The sequence below is a fragment of the Vicugna pacos genome, chromosome X (assembly GCF_048564905.1).
Source record: "Vicugna pacos chromosome X, VicPac4, whole genome shotgun sequence".
In the NCBI taxonomy this organism is placed as follows: Eukaryota; Metazoa; Chordata; class Mammalia; order Artiodactyla; family Camelidae; genus Vicugna; species Vicugna pacos.
Window position 1 is genome coordinate 104,264,931 of NC_133023.1, and position 10,034 is coordinate 104,274,964.

At 60.8% G+C, this 10,034-nt stretch overlaps 1 protein-coding gene and 1 pseudogene across 4 annotated transcripts; one reads left to right on the forward strand and one right to left on the reverse strand.

Annotated features, from left to right (window-relative positions):
- The first annotated feature begins 1,667 nt into the window (after positions 1 to 1,667).
- Positions 1,668 to 3,388, forward strand: LOC140691954 (heat shock transcription factor, X-linked member 3-like; annotated as a pseudogene).
- On the reverse strand, positions 3,317 to 9,146 carry LOC140691953 (melanoma-associated antigen 8-like). Of its 4 annotated transcripts, XR_012067563.1 has the most exons (5): positions 8,338 to 8,449; positions 6,847 to 6,937; positions 6,627 to 6,695; positions 4,651 to 6,552; positions 3,317 to 4,228 (listed from the first exon to the last, which is right to left on the reverse strand). XR_012067563.1 is itself a non-coding variant. In XM_072956487.1 (4 exons), exon 4 carries the CDS (start codon positions 6,487 to 6,489, stop codon positions 5,470 to 5,472), a length of 1,020 nt encoding a protein of 339 aa, XP_072812588.1. In that variant the 5' UTR covers positions 6,490 to 6,552; positions 6,627 to 6,695; positions 6,847 to 6,937; positions 9,095 to 9,146; the 3' UTR covers positions 3,317 to 5,469. The 4 variants fall into 4 exon arrangements, 3 of the variants coding, with proteins under 3 accessions (XP_072812588.1, XP_072812586.1, XP_072812587.1); XM_072956487.1 differs by lacking the exon at positions 8,338 to 8,449 and adding an exon at positions 9,095 to 9,146 and having other exon boundaries at positions 3,317 to 6,552; XM_072956485.1 differs by having other exon boundaries at positions 3,317 to 6,552.
- Positions 9,147 to 10,034: the final 888 nt, after the last annotated feature.

Consider the following 10,034-nt stretch of genomic DNA (forward strand, 5'->3'; position numbering starts at 1 on the left):
CCTGTTTAGAGGCACAAAGACCTGCGCCCAAGCTCCAGTCTCGGCCTAGGAGCTCCACGAAGGCTGACAGCCCTCAGACTCGAAGGCCCCTTGGGAGAATCTCTTTCGAACCCCTTGCCCTCCCCTTCTGGAACAGGGAGTGGCCCTCAGAGAGGACAGACGCCTCTCCTTAGCGGCAGAGCTGGGATGAGGACCTAGGAGCCCGGCAGACGGGCCTTTCCAGGTCCCATTCTCTCTCCCTGTGCAGTGACTATGAAGAACAGTCACCACAGCGGCTACAGAACACGTGTCCCCCCAGACCGCTGTCCTGTCTGTCCTGCCATCTGTGGTGAAGACGGCTCTCGGGCGGGACTTGTCCCATCCCACACACAGAGCCTCATCTATTTTCAGTCACACGTGGACGGGCTTTCCGTTGGTCACGTCTAGCTCAACAAGTAGGAACTGTCCTTGGCAGTGAGTCTGTAGAGTAGGCCCCTTGAAAAGTACCGGACCCAGGGCAGGCAAAATTATTCAGTGTACCTGCCACCGAGGTGACGGCGGGACGGGTACCCAGGGCTGTGGGCGGGGCTGGCTCAGGGAAGGCGAGCAGGGCAGGCCTGGGAGCAGACCAGGGAAATGCTTGCTCTCAACAGATCAGAATACATGCTGAACCCCCAGATCAAGGACTGCAAAGGGGAAGAAGCAGGGCAGAGCCGAGTTGGAAGCGGAAGGCCAGCAATCTGGCAGGGCAGGAGCCTAACCCCCCCAGTGACAGGGAAGAGGAAAGAGGGCCTTAGAGCAGCCTCAGGGGAGGCTGAATCCGAGGTCTGAGGGAGGTGTTCTGACGCGGACTAAGGCAGGTGTTCTGAAAGTGAGTGCTCTCGGGCCACGAGGAGTTTCTATGGCAAGAAATGGGCACTAAAGAGGATCCCATGTGCTCTGGAGAGGGGTGGGGCTGCGGACAGCAGAGCTCAAAAGGAGGCTCCAAAGCACAGGGGAGGATGCGGCCATCCGCTCACGCGGCACGGGGGGAACCCTATGTGCCAGGTGCTTTGGTGACACTGAAGTGGGACGTGGGGAGTGCCCCCACACGCTCCCACACAGCCCCACTCTGGGGACAGCTCGACCCAGGGGCAGGAGAACGGGACACTTCCTTATGGCCCATCAGAGCTGGACCGACCAGCCAGCAGGAGCAGCTGGAAGAGACCAAGGCAGGAGCTGTTGGGGGGGGGGCGGGCGCTGCCAGCCAGCCCGGGCCAACCAGCCCACTCGGACCACCACTTCCGGGAGGTGCAGTCGCCCGGGGCCCATCTCACCCCTGCCGCCTTGGTGGCAGCCAAGCCAGGGCCAGCCAGGGCCAGCCAGGGCCTGGCCCTTGAACAAATCGGAGGCTGGCAACAGGCCTCCCCAACCTTTGGGGATGGAAACAGGATCATGTCTCTCCGCCCACTCAGGGCCTGGCCCCTGGGAGAAAGGTGCCTGGCAGCAGATGGGAGCCTTTCGCCGGGACCTTGAACATACCTTCCTACACTTCTGGAAAACAGAGAAGCTGGGGGCTCTGTACCCCTCCCCTCCCCTCCCCTCGGCCAGGGCTCCCTGTCCAGACCAACTCTGGGACCTCACGTGACACATAAAGAGGACGATGACCAAAGTCGCTGGTTGCCCTGCTACCGAGATTCTAGAATTCTGCGGACACTATTTACTGGGCGTCCCTGCTCAGACTGAAGGCACTTCTGCCCTGAGAGCTCAGTGATCTGGTCTCAGGGAGAGCATGTGCCTGGTCTAGACTAGCTGCATGGCGAGTCAGAGCCCCGACGAGGAATATACGGCCACGGCGGCCCCCGCAGCTGATGGAGAGCCCCCAGCGGGGGCCCCATCGGGTTCATCCCCGGATCCAAAGGTGGATTCGAGGGAGATTTTGGAGAAGCCCGGCGACCAGGCCGAGAGCCAAGATCCAGGCTCCCAAGACAACCAGCCACCACAGGACCCAAACCCAGGTCCCGCCAACGTGGACGGAACCCACGGTGTTCTTGGGCTCTCCTTCCCGAGAAAGCTCTGGATGATAGTGGAGGACGAGGCCTTCAAGTCCGTGCGCTGGAACGACAAGGGAGACATGCTGATCATCGAGGAAGACCTTTTCCAGCGGGAGGTTCTTCGCCGGCGCGGCGCAGACAGGATCTTTGAAACAGCTTGAAGAGCTTCATCCGCCAACTGAACCTCTACGGGTTCAGGAAAATACACCTGCCCGGCACTCTGGGTCGCTCTCCGGGGAAGAAAAGGCTGATGGTAACGTAGACAGCCCTTCCGTCTCCCGAGTTCTCTGTTCCTGGAACAGCTTCCCAGTCCTGAGCGGATGAGTGATGTGCTGAACGGGGTTCATTCCCGAGGGGGACTTTTTTCCTGCGAGCCAGTACTGAATGAAGGCTGAGGCAGTCCGGCGTGTCATGTAAGGCTCGCCCCTTAGAGATGCCCTGCGGGTGTGACCGAAGACCCAGGGGCCACTTCACGTCAGGGAGCTAGAGTGACACCTCAGCCCAGGCACCACGTAGCTTTAGTGAGCGCACACTCCAGGGCGAAATAAACCTTGCCAGGAATTTAAAAAGACCTTTTCTCCACAGTCAAACAAGACCTTTATGATGGAGGTGGGCGGGGAGGAGTGAATATTTCCCCCGAAATGACGAGAATGATTCATGTCCTTTCAGATCTACCACAACTGCAACTTTCAGAGAGAGAAGCCCCTGCTGATCGAGAACATGTGGAGAAAAGGTGACCCGAGAGCAACTGCTCGGCCCGCTTCCAGCGCAACCACCCCAAAGAGAAAGAAGCAAGCCGCCCCACCTATGAGATGCACCCAGTTTTTCCATCAGAATGACTCCACCAAAGATGCCGACAGGAAGACCCAGAGGGAAGCCCCCCGTGCTCAGGTGCCCAGCGGCATCCGGGCCTTCATGCTCCCTGGCGTCCTGTCTGCCGGCCGGGTGGCCAGGTTGGTGGTAGTGCAGCGTCCCTCCAGCGAGCAGGGCGGCCCGAGTGGGGAGGGCACCTCCAGGAATGTCACGCTAGTGCCCCCGGCTACTGCCGGAAGGGACGGTGCAGGGGAGCTGCCCAGAAGCCCCCCCGTTTGCCCCGATCCCAGCTCGGTGGTGTCCACGTGCAACACGGGTTACTGCATGCTGCTCGCGGCCCTTCTGCTCATGGCCCCCAACCAGGAGGCCCGCGGCAGATGAAGAGCCCGAGGGCTCTTCAGATTACAAGTGTGCTCTCTGCGAACGGTTCAAGGACAACCCAAAGCCCTGAGCTCACAGACCACTAGAGACACACGAAGAGCACCGTCCTGTAACCATGAACATTTTGGGCTTTAATAAAGACAAGCAAAACTCCCCGGGGCTAAATAAAGAATCTGCGAGAACCGCGGGTCCGTGTTCTTTCTCGCGTTCAATTCCGCACACGTCTCACCAGATAAGCCCGCGGAGGCTGGAGACCCCGGCCGGGGGCAGGCTTTGGTCCCCATCGGCCTCTTTCATCTGAAGCTGTGGCATTTCGGACACCCGCCCAAGGAGGTGGGGAGCGAGCACTGAGGCGAGCCCAGGGAGGTCTGGTCCCCTGGGCCGGGCCTGCCCGTCAGGGGACAGACAGCCTGGCTTCTGACCTCGGGGGTGTCTCCCCCCCACTACTCATGCATCCCGGAGCAGGAGGGTCTTCCTCCTGGGTCCCCCAAGGATGCCAGAAGTTTCTGACCAGCAGCTCAGCGTCTCCAGCTCCCGATCCAGGGGCCCCCCCCACAGAGGCCCGCCGAAACGTAGGGCCACCCCCTCCACCAAGGGCTGAGAGCGCTGCAGCCTGGCTCCGAAGAGACGGGGGGTTGCAGTCAAACGCCTGGGGGGAAGCCCGTCACCCTCGAAGGTAACAACCACTGGAATCCCTACTCTCAAGTGACCAAACCCCCCACAAATGTATAAAAGATCTCCCACCAGGCGAACACCAGCACTGCTCACTTCCATCAGGGCTGTAGTTAGGACCCTTTCTTGGCACGTGAAGCGGCCGTGCGGCACGTCTAACACACCGGCTCCGTGAGCCAAGGGACACTTTACAACAGGGCGAGAGTCATCTGCGAGGCAGACGGTGCTGTTTCTGAGTCCGATGTCCTCTTGCCCGTGAGTCAGGCCGTCGCTGGCTGGTGACTCTCTGGCAAGCACTCAGCGCCTGCTCCAGCCGTCCCACATCGTCTCCTGGATGCTCTTCAGACCCTCTAGGGGTTGTGACCAGAACAAAGGCGGGGAAAACACTCACCAGCTCTCTCAAAACATATTTCTCTACACAATCCAGAATCAGCAGGGCCAGAATGAGCGGTCTGCAAGGCCGCTTCCCCTTGTCCTAGAGGTCCAAAGTCCTTGAGACTCTGTCACCGAGCCCAGGGAGGCATCTCCCTGCAGGGGTCCCGCTCCCCCGTCCCCGCGTCCCAGTGGACACATCTGTTTCCGGGAACAGCACAGAGTGGGGAGTGCCCTCCAGGGCGGCGCCGATTCAGAGCGAACCAGGGGAGCACGTCCAGGGCGTGACGGCGAGCTGACCGTGTCACGGTTTAGCTTGGTCTCTCGGTCACCTCCCCTCAAGAGCCCACACTGCTCAGGCCTCCTGCCCAAAGGGGATCAGGTGCTTGGGGACGTCTACCTGGAAGACGCCCTTTCTGCCTCTCCTGGGCACGGGCTCCAGTAACCACCGGGGGTTGGAGAGCGTGCTCAGGTACTTCTGCTGCAGGTTGCTCAGGACGGCTCGATTCTTCAGTTCCACAACCTCCTCGGGACCTAAGTTTTCTGGGCACAGCAAAGTGTCCCCAACGTCAACGAGCCCTGTGCACAAAGAGAGAAGCACCCAGATGTCTTCCCTTCCACAAACCAGGCCTGCCCCTAAGAGAACATGGTTATTCAAGGTCACGACCACTGGAGACGGAGGCGATATCAGCACGTGGACCCAGAGTGAACTGGGTCGCTCTGGCTGAGCATTTCCGAGGTACCGGCGTCCCTCTTCAGGGCACTTGGGGCGAGGCCGAGGGAGGGAGACATTTTCTTCTCATTGCTCCCCCAAATTCTAATTCCATGTTATCTTGTTCAGGATGACACAGTAAGATGGGAGATTTACAACTGGTTTCACAAAACAGCAAAACTCTTGTGTTTGAACTGGATAAGGATACAGACATTGGGATTAATGCCATTGACAAAGTTAGATGGTGAAGCTTATTAAATCTTCTGATACAAGGAACACCACTGAAAAATTCCTACAGGAAACAAAGATCAATTTCCGTGTCATCATAAGGGACGGGAGGAGCCCAGAGATGCTGTACACCGTGTCCCCCCAACTGGCCCGGGCTGTCACCCCTTAGGAGGCTGCCTGCTCGCCCTCCAAATACACAGTGAAGGATGGACTCACTTCCGGCCCGACAGGAGAAGCTGCCGGACAGGGGCCTGGAAGGAGCCCGGCTGCAAGTCTGGCTCAGGGCCAATTTTCCTCATTACTCAATACCTCTTCAGACAGGGACAGGAAGGAACAGAGATTCCTTGTATTGACCCTGAGGAAATGCTCCAGGACTTGCAGCTTGCTGGTCTCCGCATGGGCCCGGGGCCCCCACAGGAACTCGTGGCGAGCGGGATCGCTGTTGGCCACCTGCCGGTACTCCAGGTACCCCTCCTGCACCCACGCTTTGGTGATGAGCTCCCTGGGCTCCCCGTAGATGAAGTGCTCCCTCCCGGGATACACCCCCATGACACTCAGTGCCTCCCACATCTTCTCCTCAGTGGCGCACTCTACCTCCAGGAGGATCACACCTAGGAGCATCACCAGGAGGCCGTTCTTGGGCAAGCTCTGCCCACCGCCCAGCATCCCGTCACTGGTGAGGCCCAGGGTGGGGACCAGGACATACAAGTGCTCCCTGGGGTCCACCTTCTTCACATCCACCCCAAAGACCAGCTGCAGACACTCAGAGGCTTGGCTCAAGACCACAGGGAAGTGGTCCTGGTCAGCTCTGAGGACCGCATTCAGCATGTCTTCCTTTGTGGTTGGCTCCTTTGTGCGGTACTTGAGGAGCAGGAAGCCCACCAGGTCAGCCGCCTTCAAATGGAATGGGTCTGGGTGTGAGGACTTGGCATCTGCGGGGTCCAGGCCGGTGCTGGGCCTCTCCTCATCTTGGCTGCTGGAGGTGTCGTCTTCCGACTGGCTCCATGGAGGGGCGGCGTCGTCAGCAGTGGGGAAGGAGAAGACACCCCGAGGGCTCTGCGGGGCACTGGGTGTCCCAGAGTCATCCACCTCCTCCAGGGTGTCCAGGAACAGGACGGAGGAGGAGGAGGAGGGGCAGGGGGAGGAGGAGGAGGAAGAAGAGGATGAGGGAGACAAGGGGGATGCATCCTCCTCCTCCTCAGCCCCCATCTCCTGCGCAACCACCACATCCTCAGCCTCTCTTGGGTCCTGAAAGTCGGCTTCAGTCTGGTGGAGGTCACCCATCTGAACCACAGGCATGACGACGGGTGTCCGGCAGCCGACAGGAGTGGAGGCAAGGGTGACAGATGGGGACCCACGGGCCTGGGGAAGAAAGGGAGTGTCAGCAGCCCGGGCTGAGAAACCCACCCTGGGGGGCTCTGACAAAGGCCACTTACAGGTCTCCTCTCCAGGGGTGCCCTCGGCCTCACAGGGGCTCTCCTCCTGGTGGACGGTCGTCTGTGAACCTGACGGGGGAAGTGAGGCGCCTCCTCAGGGTGCAGCCGGCACAGCCCGAGGCTTTGGGGGCGACAGGGGGTGGGTGGAGTGGATGTTGGCCTCGTGGGGTCCCCTCTGTTCCGGGAGCCACCGGGCACACACTCAGGGCCCACACCTCACCTTCAGTCCTGGCACTGCCGGCCTCCTGTGCTCTGTGACCCGAGGACATGTGTCTCAGACCTAGGCCTTCACCTCCCGCTGTCTGGAGCCCCTGGGAGAGAAAGGAGGGGAGACCTCGGGTCTACACTGTGGCACAGCCCTGGACCCCCGTGCTGGCAGGAGACCTGGTTCCCACTCTTCTAGGGTGGGAGGTCCTCTCCGCGCTAGCTCAGGGTCCTCACTTGACTCCAAGCGGGACCTGGGATTCTGCGCTCCAACCACCTGAGAGCCCCTCCTTATAGTAAGTCCCCGGTCTCTCTGAGCCCTGGATGCGGAAGTCAGGACACACCACGTGTGCTCATCCCACCTGGGGGCCTCCCAGGGCTGACAGCAGGGGCAGGATCGGTTGTGTCCCCTCTGTTCTGGGGTCTCTGGTCCCCTCACTCCTCCCTTGGGGTCCTCACCTTGACTCCTGGCAGGACCTGGGATTCCCCTCTCAGCCCACCTGAGGCCCCGCCCATCATACCAGGATCCCAGTCCCTCTGTGACCGGCATTTCAGGAACTGCTGCCTGAGGTCATCCCACCCTATGGCCTCCCAGGACTGACTCTGTTCTGGGGTCCAGGGTCCCTCAGTGCTCCCTCGCGGTCGTCTCCTTCACTCCCACTGGCACCTCAGATTCTCTTTTCTACAGACCTAGGACCCCCCCACCCCTTACGCTATGTCCCGAGTCTCTCTGACGGAGATGCAGAAGTCAGGACACTCCGATTGGGCTCATCCCGCCCTGGGCCCTCAAGACGGCTGACAGCAGGGGAACATTTATGTGGAATGGCCTCTTTTCTGGGGTCCTGGGTCCCTTCCGTCTTCCCTCAGGGACCTCAATTTGAGTCAGACGGCATGTAGGCTCCCCTCTGCCCACTGCAGGACCCCCCCCATACCAGGACCCTACTCTCTACGAGACTGGGATGTCAGGAAATGTCACCTGTGGTCATCCTGCCCTATGACCTCCCAGGACTGACTCTTTTCTGGGGTCCAGGGTCCCCTGAGTCCTCCCTCCGCGTCCTCACCTTGACTCTCGGCAGGAACTGGGATTCCCCGCTCAGCCCACTTGAGGCCCCGCCCCTCATCCCAGGACCCCAGTCTCTCCGAGACGAGACCGTGATGTCAGGAAATGCGGCCTGGGGTGATCCCGCCCTATGACCTTCCAGGACCGATTCTGTTCTGGGGTCCAGGGTCCCCGCAGTCCTCCCTCCGGGTCCCCACTTTGATGCCCGGCAGGAACTGGGATTCTCACCTCGGCCCACCTGAGGCCCCGCCCCTCAAACCAGGACCCCAGTCTCTCCGAGACCGTGATGTCAGGAAATGCGGCCTGGGGTGATCCCGCCCTATGACCTTCCAGGACCGATTCTGTTCTGGGGTCCAGGGTCCCCTCAGTCCTCCCTCACAGTCCTTGCGTTCTGTCCTGACAGGCCCTCAGCTCCGCCTTCCCGACCTGAGGCTTCGCCCCCCATACCAGCGCCCCGGTCCCTCTGAGGCCCGGATGCGGAAGCCCCGGCACGCTGCCATGTGCTCGTCCACCCGCGGCCTGCCGAGGTAGAAATCGTGGGGTCCCCTCTCTTCCGGTGTCCAGGGTCTCGTCAGTCCTCCCTGAGGTTCCTCATTGTGACTCCCGCCAGGAACTGGGTTTCTGCCCTCAGCGCACCCGAGGCCCCGCCCCTCATACCAGGTCCCCGCTCGCTCTGGGACGCGGACCCGGATGTGAGGAAATGCCGCCCGAGGTGGTCCCGCTCTACGACCTCCCGGGACCGACTCTGTTCTGGGGTCCAGGGTTACCGCAGTCCTCCCTCTGGGTCCTCACCTTGACGCCAGGCGGAAACTGGGATTCTCCCTCTCTGAGCCCCCCCGTCCGCGAACTTACACTAAGTCCCCGGTCTCTCTGAGACCAGGTGCCGCAGTCAGGACACACCACGTGGGCCTGTCCTGCCCTCGGGACTCTGGATGGCTGAGAGCAGGGGCGCCTTTCTGTGGGATGGCCTCTTTTCGGGGCTTCTGGGTCCGCTCCGTCCTCCCTCGGGGTCCTCACTTTGACTCAGGTGGCTTGTAGTCTCTCCTCTGCCCACCTGAGGCCCCGCCCCTCATACCAGGTCCCCAGTCCCTCTGAGAGCCCGGATGTCAGGAAATGTGCCTGTGGTCATTCCACCCTATGGCCTCCCAGGACAGACTCTGTTCTGGGGTCCAGGGTCACCGCAGTCCTCCCTCAGAGTGCTCACCTTGACTCCTGGCAGGACTTGCGAGTCTCCGCTCTGCCCCCTTGAGGTCCCCCTCTCTAAACTAAGTCCCCCCTCCCTCTGAGACCCGGATGCGGAAGTCAGGGCACGCTGCCATGTGTCTCCTAGGGCTTTCAGCAGGGCAGGTTTCTCTGGGTCACCCCACCCCACGCCCCAGTTCTGGGGTCCAGCATCCCCTCATTTCTCCATCTGCATGCTCACCTTGGGTCCTATCAGGCCCTGGGCCCTCCCTCTGCCCACTTGAATTTCCTTCCCTGAGAACCAGGCCCTCCTCCTCCTAGTCCCCCCGAGAAGCCTGGCCAGGATCCCCTAGGGCGGAGACGGATGCTGTGGGGCCTTCGTTCTCCCTCAGGCCCCTGCCTTGACTCCCTGTAGGGCTGGGCTTCCTCTGGGCCAGTCTGGAGCCTCCTCCCAGACCCAGGCCCGTACCTTTCTCAGACCTCCCAGGCAGAAGTCAGGGCACATCACATCCAGATGCCATGCCTCGGGGTCTCCCAGGGCTGAAATCAGGTCCAGGCTGGATTCCTCGGACCCCCTGGGAAAGATGCCCCTCCCCATTACTCGCTCCTGAAGTTCCTAACTTGGCTCCTGGGTCCTTGATGAAATGCTGGTTGGGCCGGCTCCCTCCCTGTCAGCTCTGAGCTTGTGTCTCAGATGCACCCCCTGCAGAAAATGACTCTGAGTCCTAGACTCCATGCTGGGTGGGGAGCTGCAGCGCCCCTGACCGCCGCGGAGGGTCAGAGAAGAAGCACCAGCCAGCCAGACTTCGGAAACGTTTCCCTCTAAAAGGAAGCGGCTGAGCAGCCGGACTTGGGGACGTCCTGCTCTTTCGAGGTTATCTAACATTTCATAGTTCAGAGCACTGATTTTCATTCTCTTAAGCCTCATTCAGAGTCAGAAATACATTTTACATCTCACCAAG

What these genes read in the sequence shown, in the direction of transcription:
- LOC140691953 (XM_072956487.1), bottom strand. Translation starts at nt 6,489, where the DNA reads ATGCCTGTGGTTCAGATGGGTGACCTCCACCAGACTGAAGCCGACTTT.